Here is a 19,569-nt window from a genome sequence, read left to right as displayed (position 1 = left end):
TATATATATATATATATATATATATATATATATATATTTTTTATTTTTTTTTTAATCTCTGCAAAGTTGTAAATCGCCTATATGTGATTGCCTATGTTTCATTTGATCAAGCATTTTCTAATCTTTTTTTCCTTTTTTTAGCTCCCATCCATTTTTTTATATAATCCCAACAGTAATTTAAAGTGTATGCATTTTCCATTGACAGTCACTGGGTATGCCAGATGCCCTTCAGGATGCCTTCGGACACCTTACTTCCCGAGATCCTAAAAGATTTTGGACATCTGGCCAGTGGATGACAGAACGCAAAGGAGGATCAGATGTTGGTGGGTGACAACTAAATGCAACAGAGAAACATTTTTAGCTAGAATAAACAAGTATGTTTCCTATTTTCTGTTTGTAGCACATGGGACAGAAACAGTGGCTCATGCTCAGGCAGATGGCACTTACAAGCTTTACGGGTACAAATGGTTTACATCAGCCACAGACTCTGACATGACTTTGACTCTAGGCAGAGTGGCAGATGCACAAGGACACGTTATTCCGGTAAACCCCATATATAGCAAGTATACTGCAAAATAATATTTACATGACATGTTTTCTGCACATTTTTTACCGCGATTTTTGTAATCTCATCAGAACTGCTGTGATTACAGAATTGCAAAATAAAAATGAAACAAAACCGCAAAAAAGTCTCATATAAATGTGCAATAAATACATTAATTGTTGTGACTGACTGTTAACTATCCTTTTACACATTACAGGGCACAAAAGGGTTATCGCTTTTTTATGCAGAGGTCAGAGATGCAGAAGGACAGCTAAATGGGATTGAGGTTCAAAGGCTTAAAGAAAAGTTGGGTACTAAGCAAGTGCCCACAGCAGAATTGCTGCTCGATGGGGTAAAGGCCCTGCGGGTAAGTAGGTGTCTGGTGCTTGTACTGGGATACGGGAAGTCCACTACTATTTCAGACATATATTGTACTCACAAATAATTAAATAGTCAATAAATTGGTTCATCTAAAGGGTACCTGTACCTCTAGCTGTAGTTTTACTGTAAAATGTGCTGTTATGCCATACTATATTGACCACATTATATTACGAGGGCTATCCTGTTCTGTGTTCTAAATAGGCACCTAGTAGAGATGAGCGAGTTCTATTCAAAACGGCCGTTTCGAATAGCACACACCCATAGGAATGAATAGAAGAGGCCGGCACGCAGACTTTGCCGGTAGCCGGCCGCTTACCAACCCTGCGTGCTGGCTGTGTCCATTCATTCCTATGGGTGCGTGCTATTCGAAACAGGAGTTTCGAATAGTACTCGCTCATCTCTATCGCCTAGTATTCTTAAAGAAACGGTCTCATAAAAACAACCCTCGTCCATGTATTTTCTTTGAGCTTATAGATGTTATAAAGGGAATCTCCAACTTGGGATCCCCCTTCGTGTCTGCCAGAGTGGATAGTCATTGTTTAAGATTTTGCTGGAGGTGAAGAGATCTATAGCTGAAGAATCAACTAATGCATTTTGTTTCACCTAACAATCTATGGTCTTATTAAAAGATGGGATTAAATGTCTGCATCATTAGCGATCCCTGAAAATATCTAAAAATAAAAAAATATGGAAATTATTTTCAGGACTTGGTAGACAGATACATGAGACACACACTTGTCCTAGATCAGGGATAGCTCTATCTCTGTCCTCTAATAGATGCTTACACAGTTTTCTCTCTCTAGCAGTTCCTTTTTAAGTAAAATTTCCAGAAAGCTCTTATAAACAGCTTCAGTTTTGCATAGTGATGAAAATAACATGTTTTGCCAAGATATAAAACAGACAGAGCAACAAAAGAGAGGGTGCAACATTTCTGTTATAATCTCTTGGCAATACAGTACAGAAAAAGTGAACACTTATTCATCTTTGCAAACAAGTCTTGCAATGCACAGCTCCATGTAAAAAAAACAAGTGTCTTTTTGACATTTTACATAGATTAAGTATGACCATAAAAACATAGATGGCATGCTTAAGGGTACATGTGCGCACACCCAATTTGACAGGTTGTCTTTTTTGTCTAGACAGAAATGTAGAAAATAATATGTTTATGTTTGCAATATTTTTTTGCCCATACCTACTGGTCATGTCTACATAAGGACAACGAGAGCCCTCCGCATCCACTAACCGGTGAATTCAGTAAAAGCTGACATATGTTTGGGCAACCAGCTGATGCCCCTGTTCCTCTCCTGGTGTTGATCAGCATCAATATATTATTTTGTTTCATGAAGCAGGTAGTGACTGGACAAACTGGAAGGTTTGGCGAGTGTCATTTTACATAAACATACAAGGTATATACCAGAAAGCCTCATAAAGGCTATAGATAGTATTATTGACAGGCCAGCATTACACCACTGTACAAATATCTTGCTCTGGATCAGCTTACAAATCACATCACCCTGTAACAAGAGCCAATGCTTATGCAATAGTAGAAGCTGCAGTCCATTAGATTTTCTCTATTTTTATTATTGTTTCTGGTGTTAAATGTGCAAATCTTTAGTGCACCTCATTATGCCACTTTTCACATAGTACCTTGCAAGTGCCTATTCATGGCATTGGGACAATGCTCAAGATCTTGTCCAAAGTATTTTATCAGTTAAGGCTCAGCTTAGTTCAGCAACTCTCAAAGCTCTTATCTACCCATAGAAGCGTATGATCATATTTACACTCTGTGCAAAAATAATAATTGAGAAGAATCCCAGTAAAGCACAAGACAAATACTGGAAGATACGTAGCTTAATTAGATTTACATTCCAAGGAGCCAGTGATATCGCGCTAAGCATGTAGTGGTTAAGTACTATCACATATAAGCCGCAGATTGTGGATCCCATTATGCTCATAATAATTTACTTGTCTTGAGAACAGCAGCGGAATTACATTTTTAGTGGGAAAATCTTGTGTATTACTGTAGTTAATATGAAGAAGTAACAATTTACCCTCTGGCAGTGTTTAGTGTGATTGTGGCCATGGATTATTTCATTCTGTAATGAAAATACAGATGATATATTTTGACTGGTATGATGAAAATATTTTGCTTTGTGGAAAAGATATTTGTCTGGTGAGTTTAGGTTTAGGCTACGTTCATAACAGTTTAAAAACATTCAATTTACAAACAATGGCTGCTCCATGGACCCCGTGATAGTCCAAGGGGTCTATCAGGCTCCGTATGTAACCACTATTTTAGTGGTCCACCTGTCTACAGACCAGAATAACAGACAGCCCAATGCTAGTGTGAAAATAGTATTAGAAGGGAGTGATAATATAGTACTCAAACTGTGTATAAATGTGCGCCACATGTATAAAATCAGTCAAACCAACTTAGAAATGTACATTTAAAGGAGATGTATAGGTTGTAGGATTTTATAGCCTATCCTTAGTATAGGCCAAAATATATAATCAGTGGGGGGCCAGCAGCCGGTCCCCACACTAAACTGTACAGGGCCGCTCCCAACAGCCGTACTATGCACAACACAGGGCTGGAAGTAGGTAGCTCCGGTCCCTGTATAGTGGCTGGGTGCCTGTACTACTCAGCTCCCTTTGACTTCAATGGAAGCTGAGCTGTGGTAGCCTCACCTTGCCACTATACAGGGCACAGAGCCAACTGCTTCCGGCCCTGTATTGTATATTGTACTGGTGTTGGAAGCGGCACTGTACAGCTGAGCGTTGCAGGATCCGGCTTGGCTTATTAATTAGTTATTTATGGTCTGTCCCAAGAATAGGCCATAAAATACAGAAAAACTGCTTTATTTATATCTCACAATGATAAGTCAAGTCTGTCATTCTTAATGCCATACAAAATGTTTGTAGGAATGTGAAGAAAAAAACTTACTGACACTATAAAAAACATATTTTATTCAGTAACATTAAAAAATAGCTATACCAACCATCAACCAAATTTTACACGTAGCTTATCAGGCTAACGTCAGTATACTAGGAGGTGCCACCAGACTTTATGGAGAGGGTGGAAAAAATGTATATTCCTTCCTCTTCAGACTATTATTAGTAAGTGTCGCCTGTAATGAAGGGCTGAACAAATGTGATATGGACAATAGTATTCTATAAATGCCAAATCACATAGGAATAACCTTAAGAAAGGCTATTCTTCTCCTACCTTTTAGATGTCTTTCTTAAGGCTATTCCTATGTGTTATTGAGAAAAAATGGAGATGAATGCAACCTTGGGGTGGAGAGGGACACTCAGTTTTCAATCTCAGGGGGCGTTCACACTTGTGCTCGGTGTCTGGTGTATGCATTCCTAAGATATATAGAAAGCAATGGTGCCGCACACTCAGGCATAATATATAGCGTGGTGCTAGCAGAAAGGATCCTTCGATCCAACAGCAAATAATGCAAAAATGCTGCTGCACACACTGGTTTTGCTAAGGGTATGGTAAGTTTATTAACATAAATTACACAATCGTTGTGCCATGGACATATAGCAATATGCAAAAAGGAAAACAATAGATCAAATTAACGTTTCGGTCGTTGGACCTTCATCAGAAATGATCAATGTGCAGGAAGTAGGGGGTGTAGTATGTCTCCATGCCTGAGACATACTACACCCCCTGATGTAAGGAGGATACCGGAGGCACCGCTCCTTATGTCTGCCTGGCCTGATCTGCCTCTGGTATCCTCCTTACATCGCATACATGCGATGTGACAGGCGGACATCGGAGGCAGAGCAGGTCGCACAGACATCGGGAGCGGTGCCCTCCAACAGGTAAAGTGAAGTGCGCTCTATGGCCTGGCCTGAGCTCCCCAGGAGCTTCATTATAAATGCCCGCCTGCCGGAGTTGTCCGCGGGCCGGACAGAAGTGCTTGGTAGGCCGCAGTTTGAGGACCCCTGATATAGACAGATGGACCATGTGGTCTTTTTCTGCTGTTAGTCTTCAATGTTTCTATGTTAAAAACGAATGATTTATTATGTGTTATTTTATTTATTTATTTAATAAATTAATCATTTTTAAAGATATCGGCTGAAGGTCGGGGTGTTGCTTCAATTTCCAATATGTTGACAATAACTCGCATTCACAACACCATTGCCGCAGCTGCTGGCATGAGAAGGTAAAATCTCTGTGAGGTTAAATATCTATGTACATGCAGAGTTTATAATCTGTCAGATAATAAAGCAGTTGCTTTTGCTTTTTAATCTTAGGGTGATCAATCTGGCCAGGCAATATGCAACAAAGAGATTTGTATTTGGCAGGTTGATAAAAGACCACCCTTTGCATATGCAGACTATGGCACGCATGGAGGTAGGTGATGTTTTTATATATTATTTTATGTTACTGAAATGTAAGAATCCTATATTCACAATAAGAACTCTATTCAGTGTTTTTTTTTCCTTATCTGCATAAGAATAAAACCATGATTTTCATGAAAATGGAGCTTTTATACAGAAAACGAATGGCGTTTCTGAAACGTGTAGAAGCAGCCCTACAAGATACTATCTTTAGTTTTTTACACTTTTCCTGGTGACAGACTCCCGCATCCTGCTCCCACTCCTCTTTCACTAGTGCTAATAGACTAATGATGGCACCACAAAAGTGTATACAGTACAAAAGTTTATCTATTGTGTAAAAGTAGCGAAACATAAACTATAAATATATTATTGCTGTAATCGTATCAACTAGGAAAATAACCTAACATGTCATTCATTACATATTGAAAACACCTTGAGAAAAACGAATTAAAAACCTAATTCAGAATTGTTTTGTTTTTCCATTCTCTTCCATTAAGTGTTAATGGTGTTTTCCAGGACTTAAATATTGATGACCTATCCAATATCAGGTTGTAGGGGCCCAACACCAAGCACCCATACTGATCAGCTGTAGGAAGAAGCTGAGAGCTGCAACCTTTTCACTACTTGCTAAGCACAGTACTGTACATTGTATTTGCTTGGTATTACAGCTGAGCTTAGATCACTTGAATTGAACTGACCTGCCTAGACCATGGCCTCTGAAACAGAAATGGCATGCAACTGCTTGAAAGAGTTAATAATAATCAAACTTCTGGAAAAGCCCTTTAATCATTTTTACTTAAAGGGGTATTCCCATGTACATTACCAGCGATTTGGGCCCCGCCCACTTTTATGTTGACTCCGCCCATTCATTTTTCATGTGATTCCACACAGTATAATCCTCCTACAGTCACCCGTAAATTATATGTTCCCCCTCCATCTCTCCCCCATTTTCATATACACCCTTCATCTACCCCAGTTTCATGTCCCCCCTCTATCTCTGTCCCCAGTTCTCCCCCCCATTCATCTGCCCCAGTGTCATGCCATTCTCCCCCCTTCATCTGCCCCAGTGTCATGCCATCCCCCCTTCATCTGCCCCAGTATCATGCCATTCTCCCCCCTTCATCTGCCTCAGTGTCATGCCGTTCTGCCCCCCCCTTCATTTTCCCCAGTGTCATGCCGTTCTCCCCCCTTCATTTTCCCCAGTGTCATGCCGTTCTCCCCCCTTCATCTGCCCCAGTGTCATGCTGTTCTCCCCCCTCCATCTGCCCCAGTGTCATGCCATTCTCCCCCCTTCATCTGCCCCAGTGTCATGCCATTCTCCCCCCTTCATCTGCCTCAGTGTCATGCCGTTCCCCCCCCCCTTCATTTGCCCCAGTGTCATGCTGTTCTCTCCCCTTCATCTGCCCCAGTGTCATGCCGTTCTCTCCCCCTTCATTTGCCCCAGTGTCATGCCGTTCTCCCCCCTCCATCTGCCCCAGTGTCATGCCATTCTCCCCCCCTTCATCTGCCTCAGTGTCATGCCGTTCTCCCCCCTCCATCTGCCTCAGTGTCATGCCGTTCTCCCCCCCCTTCATCTGCCCCAGTGTCATGCTGTTCTCCCCCCTCCATCTGCCCCAGTGTCATGCCATTCTCCCCCCTTCACCTGCCTCAGTGTCATGCCGTTCTCCCCCCTCCATCTGCCCCAGTGTCATGCTGTTCTCCCCCCCCTCCATCTGCCCCAGTGTCATGCCGTTCTCCCCCCTTCATCTGCCCCAGTGTCATGCTGTTCTCCCCCCCCCCTATCTGCCCCAGTGTCATGCCGTTCTCCCTCCGTTCATCTGCCCCAGCGACATACTGTTCTCCCCCCCCTCCATCTGCCCCAGTGTCATGCCGTTCTCACACTCACACACACTCACCATTCCTCGTTCCCCCGCAGCTCTCTCCCTCATACACATATTGTAGGCGCGATGTGACATCATCACATCGCGGCTACAAATGCCGGAGCTCAGCGTTAAAGCAGGAGCTGAGCTGTGACAGCTCCTGCTTTAAACGCCTATGTATTCAGCTCATTGGCGTCCGTAGGACGCCCATGAGTTGAAATCAGGACATGCCGACCGGGACCATTTTGTTAGGTCCGGGCTGCGCTGCGGGGCCCCACTAAGCGCGTGGCCCCGGGAGGTTGCCCGGCTCACCCGGCCCTGGATCCGCCCCTGGCTGGAAGGCGAGTATGTTAAAAAAAAAAATGTTAAAAAAAAAAAAAGTTGTGTTATAAAGTGCATTACATGTGCAGTGGTAAGGGGTTAAAAATGCTTATATAATAGTGTGAGTCGTGAACAGAGTAGTGGGCAGGTCCTTTTAATAAGCCCCTGCAGATGTACTTTCCACAGCATCTACATACTGATCCTATTATAGCGAAAGATGAAAGGGGCAGATAAGGGTACTCATACTTCAAGTATATTATTGTATATGAATTAGTAAATTCATGTCTGCAAATCTCGGTGGCTAGACAGTTAGTCATCCCGCATGATCCAAGATATCCATTATAAATTCAAGTTTAATAGTTCTAACATATGTCCTTTACATAGTAGTGAGGGAGGAGTGCTTGACTCCCAGGAGTGTGACATCGGTATGACATTACATGGCGGATCTAAGAGCATAGCTAGTATGAATACGAAATGAAATTGTATATCATTAGCATTGTAACTAATACAAGGACGTATTGTTTAGATGTATTCAATGTGTATTTATGGCATATGGTATAGTACAGTACAATCAAGGTAAATACGTTTCAGTTTTCAAACCTTGTAAAACAAAGTTTTCCGTTTACAGCAGTGAGCTATACTGCGCCCCTTACAAGTAATATGAGCCTTTTAATTCTGTTGCAGATGTTCTAGTACATGGATACCCTCAAGTGCAGTGGCAGGATACTCTGCAATCCATGTCAGGGTTACTTCGTGACTTTGATCATTATTGCCATCAGCTAGTTAATGCTGAAACCTCAGACTATTTACTAGACATTGCTGTTTGTCATTTAGACAGTGTTACTAATCTTAATGGTATACATATAGAGTTGACTTCAATGTAAAAAATTCTACATGAAACAAAGTCATTTTGTAGGAATCGTAACTTCTTAAAGTAACAGGTTTTTTCAACATTTAAAATTATTAAACAATATTGTTTAAAGTCTACTCTGTCATCCATCTTATCAATTTAAGGATACTGTCATCTTAGAAAAGATGACATATGCAACATTAATTTATGTTTGTCGGTGGTCAGCTCTCTAGAGAATGCTGAAAATGAAGGGGCTGCGGAGCTGATTCAGCATTTTGATCCGTGATAAATCTGGGTCATTTCCAGGCTACCTGTCTATGTTTATACTATTTCACTATGGTCATTGTTTCATCTGTGTTGTAAAGCATCTGGCAGTGAGTTCTGTACCAATATTCCACAAATGTTTCTATTATCTCTTAAGCTCAACCTTAAGGATACCCCTTTGTCTGCTACTGAGTCACCGCTGAAATAATCGAAGCAGTGTTAAGAATTTTTATGACATCATAGACGACTACAGTACTTACAATTGTAACATATTCAGGTGACTTGATCACCATTACCTGAACAAAAATTACTGTTTTCTGTTTTTAGCTTTCTTCCACGATCTAATAGATGGGAGCGTTATTTAATTTATTTTCTTGTATTTTTTCCAGGTGCAAGCTCGCGGAGCTTTTCTTCTGCTCATGGAGGTTGCACGATTGCTGGGGCTGGAAGAAATGAACATGGCAACTGAACAGGACCAACATCTTCTTCGCCTTCTAACTCCCATTGCCAAACTCTACACAGGCAAACAGGTACACTGGTCATGGCTAATTGTTAAAGTAGCCATATTATATATTGGACTTCATTACATTCTGTAACATATACTTCTTTGTACACCAAAGGTTATTGCGGTTGTATCAGAGGGACTTGAGTGCTTTGGAGGACAAGGTTATATGGAGGACACAGGTCTGCCAGTTATTCTGAGAGATGCCCAGGTAAGAACAATTAGAAGTGTACTATACACATAAAACAGGATCATTCTGTTTTCCATTATTCACTCTGTCTTTTATCTATGAAAGGTGCTAACAATCTGGGAAGGAACAACCAATATTCTGTCACTAGATGTCCTGCGGTCAGTCATCAAGAGTCAAGGGCATGTTTTGAGTGCTTTTTTCTCTTCTGCACAGGTAAAATACATCTCATGACATAGCTTAAAAATGGCCCAGCATTGCCCAGTGTTACACAAGCCTTGTTGCGATTACTAGATTTATTGTTATTGTTCATTCAGCCCAAGTTACAGGCTGTCAACTGAATTTCACAGTGCACTCCCTAGCAATATTTCTTGCATATGGAAATGCTGCATGTATTTGTTTATTTCAGGAAAAACTGGAAGCCTCATCTAATATTCCCAGTTTGTCTCAACCTATTGCACAACTGCTGCAAGCGTTGCAGAATCTTAAAAACTTCACACAGAAGGCAGGCATGAAAGGAAATGGCTTCATGGAACTAGCAGCCCGAGATTTTGCCTACAGCCTTGCTAAAATCTACATAGGTAATTATGTATTGTATTCACAAAGTGCGATATTTGCATGGCATTGTTTTGCTTAGATTTATGTTACATGAATAACCACCCATCATTATGGACATGTGATCATAGTCTGACTTCCAGCCCAGAACTTTCTTCCTTGTGTAGACAATAGGTCAGTCTCTCCCTTGTAAGTGGACACACTGTGAACTACAGGGTTACATCAAGACTTTTCATATCATTCCTGGCAGCTCTCAGACACCTCACTAAGCTCCATACTCCTGGTTTCTCTATATGGTTTCTGTCATATCTGGGGGGTCAGTAGTGTAGTACTATACTAGGCAAGCCCATACAAGGATTAGCTGTATATGTATAAAACTACTGTGACTGATGCTGCTTGTATGTGTCTGCGGAGTGGTCCCCTATGCAAGGCATGTGCCTACTTTTCTCCCCCATACCAACAAAGTTACTTGTAGAGCCTTAAGTCAGGTTTACAGGAGAACTTACAGGAGAAAAGGATACACTGCTGAATTCTGTCTTGGTGCTGTAATACCAATGTAGTCACAGAGGCGATAGCATTCACAGTAAATGGAAAGTGATGAGACTCTGGGAAGCCAAAGGCAAAATGGGGACCATAGGCTATATTAAGTGATCCATAACAAGTGGAAAGGAGGGATACAGATGGTACATCGACTAAAACCGGAATACACCAGAGCCTCTATCATTACTTATGGCCAAGGCTGCGCTATTTAACAAAGGAAAATGCTGTAATGCTTCTTTCATTCCTATTATTTTATTTTAATTGCTGAAAGAGTTCTGTGTACAAGTGGTAGGAGTCTAATAAAATAGCAGCAGTCCGGTAAGGGGTCTACATTATCTTATTTGGTCTAGAAAAACTGGGCTGCACTCAATATCATAGACTAATTTCATGCCGTTATGGATTTACAATAGGACTTTACTTCTCACGATTATGATGTATAACCCCTTTAGGTTGTCTCTTTGTGGACCATGCAGCTTGGGCTGGAGCAACAGAATCAGATGTTTATAGTGCTCAAAGGTAAACTTCACCTACAGACAGAAAACAAGTGTGCATCTATGTTATCATTATAGTAATACTTAATGCATTGTCTTTGGTCTCTTCACAGATGGAATGAACAAGATCTATGCCCTGTCAGCACTGCTGAAGCCGCTGGATGGTATAATTCAGATGCAGCATCCATGGACAGCCAGCTTGTTTATGAAAATAGCCCTTTGGTGAAAGGAAAGCTATAAGTTGTTGAGTCTCCTGGATTCCTTTTGAATCCTGTTAAGACACATTCATTGATTTCTCACCTAGAATTTTTATAATAAAAATAGACAATTATTATGGCAATTTAATGTGATGGCATGTAATTGTAGCCATTTATAACAATTAGAGACTGAAGTACTAATACCAAGGATTATGGGATGACCAGTGAATTTTTGAAATAAAACATCCCAGTACTTTAAATTGATCTGTGCTTCTCAGCAGGATCTACAAAACTGAACACAAAGTTCTTCGTATATTTCTATATATTTATATATATTTCTCAAGGTGTTTAAGCCCACTAGCCACTTGACAGAGACCTCTGTATAGTGGATTCCTACTCTGATCAGGGCAATGCTGCTTATTGATTACCACCATTACCGTACAGTGCCCACAGGGTTAGCAATCCAGCAGCCCAACCACATCCCTGCTGCCAGGCTAAGCCCCCAGACTCTGGGCCACCCTAGCCCACAGGCACGACACCACAGCAATGGCAATCGCAAGAAGATCACATCTAACTTTACCATATGGTCCCAGTCTAAGGACTGAAAGGTGATAAGTAGATCCCTTATGTGATCTCCTGATAATTAAAAATACCTGGGACAATACGGTCCTCTCTAACAAATTTTTGTAGTAGCCAAATCCGTTAATAAACAATATTGCAAAAATGTTCTCATACACCCACTAAACACTAGCAAAAACTTACACTACAATTACATTTTAAATACTCTGTGGGCATTGTAGAATCTGTAGTTGCAGGTTCTCCACATTGCCTCAATGCATTATAGAAGGAATAAAGGAGATGTTACTAGACGTAGTCATAGCACAGTTGTCAGAACACATAACTATTTTAATGGCTTCAGAGAAAGCTGCTCCGTGTCTATTGTACACTGCCTTTTGTCTGTCTAAGAGGAGAATGTCCGGGGTTAATTCTAATTTCAGAGAAACAGCTTCTAAACAATCCACTAAATAACCACAATGAATACACTTCTCAGCTCAACTGAATGCCAAGCAGCTGATGTGTATTGTTAACCACATTGTTAAAATTCTGTGATGTTAAAAACATCTTTAGCACAGCGTCTCCTGCTGAGCAGTTCAAGTATATTAACGCTCCATGTATCTTCTGCCACATAAGGACAGAGCAAGCAGGACAATTGGGTGGCAGTACTTGTGGTCTCCCAGTGTTTGTGTTGGTTTCCTCCTGTTTCCTCCCACATGACAAAAATAGGTAAATAGGCTTCCTATAAAAAAAAATTGACCCTTGTGGGTGTTGGTGCTGAGCGCCTGCATGGCGGCCACTAACTCCCCTACTCCACGATGTTCTCTGCCCTTTGAGTCTTTGTGAGAAAAGAGCATTACAAATCTTTGTCATGGTCATTATTCTCATCCAAAGCGGGCTAAGGCCTGGTTCACATCTATGTTCGGTATTTCATTTGGGGAGTCCATTTGGGGACCCCCCCTTCCCGAACGGGATACCGAACATACTGAAAAGCAGTGACCAATGAAAGCACATGGACCCCATGGACTATAAAGGGGTCTGTGTGTTTTCCACGTGGTGTCCACATGAGCCATGTGGAGAGAAAAGTAGTTCTTGCATAATTCGTGTGGACACTGCGCGGAAAACACAAGGACCCCGTTACAGTCTATGGGGTCTGCAAGCTTTCATTTCTCACCACTTTTTAATGCGTTCGGTATTCCGTTCGGAGCCCCTCTGTTTGGGGAGGCCCCAAGCGGACTCCCCTAACAGAATACACCAATGTAAACCAGGCCTAAATTGTATTTTTTATTGTGATTGTTCATAACCTATATTTGTTTTCATGGGTGCAATTGTAACTATAATAATTACCAAAATAATATTTAACTTACCATTTGATTAACCATTTGTATAGAATATTATAACAATAAACGTGAAGTTTATTTTTATTATCGCATGTGCATTGATATCTTTATTTTTCTATTATATATTCCAAGTGAGTATTTGGTCAGTATTTTGCATTGGTGTTTGTAAACCAAAACTGGTAGTGGGTCTAGAGCATGGAAAAGGTACTGTTCTTTCCATTACAAACTTTCTCTGTGCAGCTCCCACTCCTGTTTTTGGCTTACGAATACTAATGCACAATGCTGACTGTGTGAACGTGGTCTAAGGCTGGTTTCAGATAAATATTAAAGCCTATCGGTTACCAGGGTAAACTGTATTAAACCAGCAACACAGATAAGTTAGGCTCACCTGAATGAAACGCCTTTTCCCATGGAAATGCACGCCTCCATTGTCAAGATATATATTTATTTCCCAACTTGCAAATGAGTAGTTTGGAGCACTGAGGGCGGCCCTGTTGTTCCAAACTGCTACTGCTATTCTAATATGCCGGCACAAACCCAAGAACACAGGGCCAGGTAAGATATCAGCACAGTTCCCTGTTCCTGTCGCTCATAGAAGGGGGGGGGGTGAAAGGAGGGCATATTAGAGAAGTCTGGAGCAAAAGAGCTACCCTCAGTGCTCTAGATTACTCTTTGTAAAACAAAAATAAGAAATATCTTGGCAATTGAGGCACAAATTTTCAAAGGGACAAAAGGATTACATGCAGGTAAGCCTGATCTATCTAACTGTGTTGCTGGTTTAATATGCTTCACCATGGTGATAGACTCCATGTAATATTTATGCTAAGGTTAGGTTCAGCCTTCAGAAAGGGTGCAACATTAATGTATCAATATGCCACTAACAAGCAACATATCAAGACAAAGCACACCCAAAAAATATATAAAGATAAATTATTATTGAATATCAAAAAAGTTAGATAAAAATATATAGGGCTCTAAACATAGAGGCTCTGACTATAGCAAATTAATTCTTTAGTGGCAAATTAGAATTTTTGTGCAATTTTTGCTTGCAATCTCTGTTTGCTGCAAAGTTGAATGAAGGTGGTTGTATATATGAACTATTAAATTGTGTTTTTTATATATGGAATGCTGTGTAATATGAAAAAAGTTACATTTTGGTATCACTGTCAGAGTTTGGTAGGTGCAGTATAGAATTTTCACATATTAGTGAATAACAGCAAAATCCTGCCTTTCTTCTGTAAGGGTCAGTTCACACGTGAAAACCGCCTAGCTTATTTGTGCGAGGTAAAAAACCTCGAGGAGTTTTTTTGACGCTGTTTTTTGCATTCCATGCGGTTTTTGACGAGGTTTTTGACGCGGTTTTCGCTAGCAGTTTTCGCTAGGGTTTTTTTTTCCTATATGTGCTATAGAAACTGCAGGCGAAAACCGCGCGGTTTTTTGCAAAAAACCGCGCGGTTTTGTGTGTAAAAAAACGCGCGGTTTTTTACCGCGCGGTTTTCGCCTCCCATTCACTTCTATGCAATTCTTCAGGCGTTTTCCGCCTGAAGAAAGGTCATGTTGCTTCTTCAGGCGGAAAACGCTAGGAGGAAAAAAAAAGCTAGTCGTCTACATAGACCACCATGTTAAAGGAGAGGTTTTTGAAGCGAATTCCGCTGTCAAAAACCTCCCCTTTGCCCACGTGTGAACTAGCCCTAATAGTGTTTTGGGGAGTCCGAGCTTTTCTTGTAGTTGATGTTTGAAGTACATATAGTATATATACATATTGTATACACCTTAAGCTATTATTTTAAATATATTTAGTATATGAATCTGAGATTGAACATGAGTTTTACGTGCAAATATGTGTTTTAGTGCATTTTTTCAAAAAAAAAGTATTGTGTTTGTCTCAAAGTTGCATGAAGGTGGATGTGGCTATCGATGACCCATTAAGACATTTGTAAACTTCAGGTTGTCTACTTTCAAAAAAATATATAGGGTTTAGGGGTTCACTTACTTTTCATGGTGTGTAATCCCTACATTTTATAGGATGATACTTTTGTAACATTTCCAGCTTCAAAGCAGATTTTGTTCCTTCCAGTTCTGGTGATTTTCTGAAGACACGTGCATGCGAGTTCAGGCCATAGTGATATGAATGACCTCTGCACATGTTGAACTCTTATTTTTAGGAGGTTTGGTGCATTTAATTTTTGTTTGGTTTCCACTTTTAGCAACTAATATACATTCATTTGCATTTTTTCATAAAACATTCACTTTAAATCAAAATTGCATAAAGGTGCCTGTTCGTATACAGTACCAAATGGCATTCTGACAATGCTGCAGGTGTCTACTTTAAGAAAATATATAGGTATGGGGAAGGGGGGGGTGGATGCTTTTTTAATGTTGCGATTTAGGTTTGATTTGTCCGTCTCTAGGTATGAAAATTGCTCTGGCAGCCAGAGGTGCAAAATTTCCAGACACCCTTGGCAGTGAAAGGGTTAAATAAGTGTCAATTTATAAGAATGCTGACATCCAGTATGGCAGTCCAGTATAGGTACAGTCTATTTATGGCTGTGTTGTTATGGAAAGCTGGGAAATGAAATGTGAAGTTGTATTGGCTGATCCACATCATACAACTGAATATTTAAGGATCTGTGAACTGCTATTGACTAATACAGGTCATAAATAACTTGGTTGCTATTGCTGGTGTAAAGCTGTGTGCATGTGGAGACGAAGTGCCTGCAAGCTTCTATTGGCTGATAAGTGACATGTGACCATGTGTATGGCAGTTGGAATATGAGTGAAAGACTTACAGGCTTCTATTGGCTAATGTAACCTGATGTACCTGTGTGCCAAATTTGGTGAGGATCAGTCCAGTCATTTGGTCTCGCATAAAGAATAGAAGGTTTTAGGCTGGGTATCAGCTATCTAGGACGTACTGTTCCTGAAATACAGTATTCCCAGAAAATGACCTGCATTAGCCAATATAAGCCTGCAAGTCTTTCACTCATATTCCAACTGCCATACACACGGTCACATGTCCCTTATCGGCCTATAGAAGCTTGCAGGCGCTTAGTCTCCACATGCACACTCCACCGTAGCTCTTCTTCGTCAGAAGGGCGTTCCTGACAGTCTGTCAGGAACGTCCTTCTTCACAGCAGCGCCTATAGCGCTGTACAGTGTGAGCGGGGAGGAACGCCTCCTCCCTCTCCTCACAGTACTCGTCTATAGGCGCTGCTGTGGAGAAGAATGTACCTGACAGACTGTCAGGAACGCCCTTATGACTGTGAAGAGCTACGGTACCGGGACCGATCGCTCTTTACCCGGGGCACAGATCGGGAAAGCCAACAGTGTGCTGAATTCAGCGCACTGTCGGCTTTCCAGCAGTATATAGAACTGCCTGTGCCCAATCTGATGAAAGGTCCTCTTTAACCCTGCTGTTCTGTTCGGGTCAATATGACCCGAAATGATTTTTGAGACCCTGCGGATTTTTTTTTAATGAGGATTTGAAACTAGTGGTTCCTTGACTTTTCCTCATTTGTGGAGCTCTACATTGTTTTTTTTGTTTTTGTTTACTTTTTGCTACATGCTGATTGTTACACTTGTACTGTTCAGGTCATTATGACCTGATAGCATTTTATACTGTTCTACAGGTCTCTGATTATTTCTGACTGCAAAAGTTATGTTTTTTTATGTGTACTTCATCCCCAAATGGTGGTGGTTTCACTGTTCTTATCAGTAAGCAAGTAATTATCTAGTCTGTTTGTGAGAGAGGAGACTGGTTGTCTATCATTCAAAGGGTAAAAGTTTGTGGAATTGCGAAACCGGTCGCCACATATTTAGAGCTACAATGTGTCTTGAAAGGTTTCATGACATTTCGAGAGTACTGCGGTTTGATTCTAAAACAGATAGAATGGAAAGAAGAGCTAAAGATAAACTAGCCCCTATTAGAAATGTTTGGAATCAATGGGTTGAGATTCTACCAAAATTGTATAAAAATGTGACTGTTGATGAGCAACTGGTGGCATTCCGAGGTAGGTGCCCATTCAGACAATATATACCAAGTAAGCCAGCAAAATATGGCATCAAGATCTGGACACTTTGCGACAGCAAAAGTTCATATGCTCTAAATGTTCAAGTGTATACAGGAAAAGCCCCTGATGAGAGACCTGAAAAAAAAATCAGGGTATGCGTGTTGTTCTAGATTTGACTCATGGACTAAAAGGACAAAATGTCACATGTGACAACTTTTTTACATCCTATCAACTAGGCCAGATGTTGAAGAAAAAACAACTTACCATGCTGCTTCCTGCACACACTATTATGCCCCATAGTGGCCCTGCATACAGTATTAAAAAAAAAAAAAAGATATGAAGACACGTAAGTATGATGGGGTCACGGGAGGGATGGGGAATTTTTGGTGAAACTGGAACATCACTGGGAAATCAGAATATGTGCCTGGGGCAGTCGCATGACCATCCCAGGGATATGGGTAAATATACATTTTTTAAAGAGGGTAATTTAGAGGTTAGACGGGGGTTGGTGGTTTAGCTTATTCTTTATTTTTAGTTTATCTGGACAACCCTTTTAAGTGTCCAGCTAAAAAAAAACTTGTGAATTCTGAAGATTTGTGCCTTTACATGACAGATGCAAACCATCCGTGTACAATTCCTTATTACAACTATGAACATCATGACTAACATACCCCTAACCTCCAGTTTTACCACTGTCATAGCCACACATTAAACTCAAAAAGCCTCTGAAAATGTCGCTGAACCTGCTATGTTATCAAGCTCCTGGCTAAAATGATGGCACTCCCTTTTGTACAAAAAGCAACTCATTATAGGGCAACTTATTGGCACCACAAGGTTGTGCAATACACTCATGTACTGAATGTGGCACCAATAAGACATCTTACCCCTTTCTGCATATCTGCATATCTGCATTATATTCTAACTCAATCCCTTGAATGGCTGATTCACTAACACTGAATATTCTATCTACTACACCTGGCTAGTACAGTGGGGCAAAAAAGTATTTAGTTAGTCACCAATAGTGCAAGTTCCACCACTTAAAAAGATGAGAGGCGTCTGTAATTTACATCATAGGTAGACCTCAACTATGAGAGACAATGAGAAAAAAAATCCAGAAAATCACATTGTCTGATTTTGTAAGAATTTATTTTCAAATTATGGTGGAAAATAAGTATTTGGTCAGTAACAAAATTTCATCTCAATACTTTGTTATATATCCTTTGTTGGCAATGACAGAGGTCAAACGTTTTCTGTAAGTCTTCACAAGGTTGGCACACACTGTTGTTGGTATGTTGGCCCATTCCTCCATGCAGATCTCCTCTAGAGCAGTGATGTTTTGGGGCTGTCGCTTGGCAACACGGACTTTCAACTCCCTCCAAAGGTTTTCTATAGGGTTGAGATCTGGAGACTGGCTAGGCCACTCCAGGACCTTGAAATGCTTCTTACAAAGCCACTCCTTCGTTGCCCTGGCGGTGTGCTTTGGATCATTGTCATGTTGAAAGACCCAGCCATGTTTCATCTTCAATGCCCTTGCTGATGGAAGGAGGTTTGCACTCAAAATCTCACGATACATGGCCCCATTCATTCTTACATGTACCCGGATCAGTCGTCCTGTCCCCTTTGCAGAGAAACAGCCCCAAAGCATGATGTTTCCACCCCCATGCTTTACAGTAGGTATGGTGTTTGATGGATGCAACTCAGTATTCTTTTTCCTCCAAACACGAAAAGTTGTGTTTCTACCAAACAGTTCCAGTTTGGTTTCATCAGACCATAGGACATTCTCCTAATACTCTTCTGGATCATCCAAATGCTCTCTAGCAAACTTCAGACGGGCCCGGACATGTACTGGCTTAAGCAGTGGGACACGTCTGGCACTGCAGGATCTGAGTCCCTGGCGGCGTAGTGTGTTACTGATGGTAGGCTTTGTTACATTGGTCCCAGCTCTCTGCAGTTCATTCACTAGGTCCCCCTGTGTGGTTCTGAGATTTTTGCTCACCGTTCTTGTGATCATTTTGACCCCACGGGGTGAGATTTTGCGTGGAGCCCCAGAGCGAGGGAGATTATCAGTGGTCTTGTATGTCTTCCATTTTCTAATTATTGCTCCCACAGTTGATTTCTTCAATTCAAGCTGGTTGCCTATTGCAGATTCAGTCTTCCCAGCCTGGTGCAGGGCTACAATTTTGTTTCTGGTGTCCTTTGACAGCTCTTTGGTCTTCACCATAGTGGAGTTTGGAGTCTGACTGTTTGAGGGTGTGTACAGGTGTCTTTTTTATAGTAATAACAAGTTTAAACAGGTGCCATTACTACAGGTAATGAGTGGAGGAAAGAGGAGACTCTTAAAGAAGAAGTTACAGGTCTGTGAGAGCCAGAAATCTTGATTGTTTGTAGGTGACCAAATACTTATTTTTCACCATAATTTGAAAATAAATTCTTACAAAATCAGACAATGTGATTTTCTGGATTTGTTTTCTCATTTTGTCTCTCATAGTTGAGGTCTACCTATGATGTAAATTACAGACGCCTCTCATCTTTTTAAGTGGTGGAACTTGCACTATTGGTGACTGACTAAATACTTTTTTGCCCCACTGTATGTGTCACTCTGTACCACATGAAAGAG

The 19,569-nt window shown here is 40.9% G+C and overlaps 1 protein-coding gene across 1 annotated transcript in view; it reads left to right on the top strand.

The window, feature by feature from the left end:
- Window positions 1-12,976, top strand: part of LOC142207065 (acyl-CoA dehydrogenase family member 11-like) — a 37,703-nt gene extending 24,727 nt beyond the window's left edge. The window contains exons 5-15 of the mRNA XM_075276651.1: window positions 206-323; window positions 401-543; window positions 762-911; window positions 5,009-5,103; window positions 5,195-5,294; window positions 8,965-9,105; window positions 9,196-9,288; window positions 9,373-9,480; window positions 9,674-9,845; window positions 10,809-10,875; window positions 10,964-12,976. Of these exons, the coding sequence (XP_075132752.1) occupies window positions 206-323; window positions 401-543; window positions 762-911; window positions 5,009-5,103; window positions 5,195-5,294; window positions 8,965-9,105; window positions 9,196-9,288; window positions 9,373-9,480; window positions 9,674-9,845; window positions 10,809-10,875; window positions 10,964-11,090 (1,314 nt within the window). The 3' untranslated portion in view covers window positions 11,091-12,976. The remainder of the gene's footprint in view (window positions 1-205; window positions 324-400; window positions 544-761; window positions 912-5,008; window positions 5,104-5,194; window positions 5,295-8,964; window positions 9,106-9,195; window positions 9,289-9,372; window positions 9,481-9,673; window positions 9,846-10,808; window positions 10,876-10,963) is intronic.
- The last annotated feature ends 6,593 nt before the right edge of the window (window positions 12,977-19,569 follow it).

This window comes from Leptodactylus fuscus, chromosome 1 (genome assembly GCF_031893055.1).
Source record: "Leptodactylus fuscus isolate aLepFus1 chromosome 1, aLepFus1.hap2, whole genome shotgun sequence".
NCBI lineage: Eukaryota > Metazoa > Chordata > Amphibia > Anura > Leptodactylidae > Leptodactylus > Leptodactylus fuscus.
This window is presented reverse-complemented; position numbering and strand designations above follow the sequence as displayed.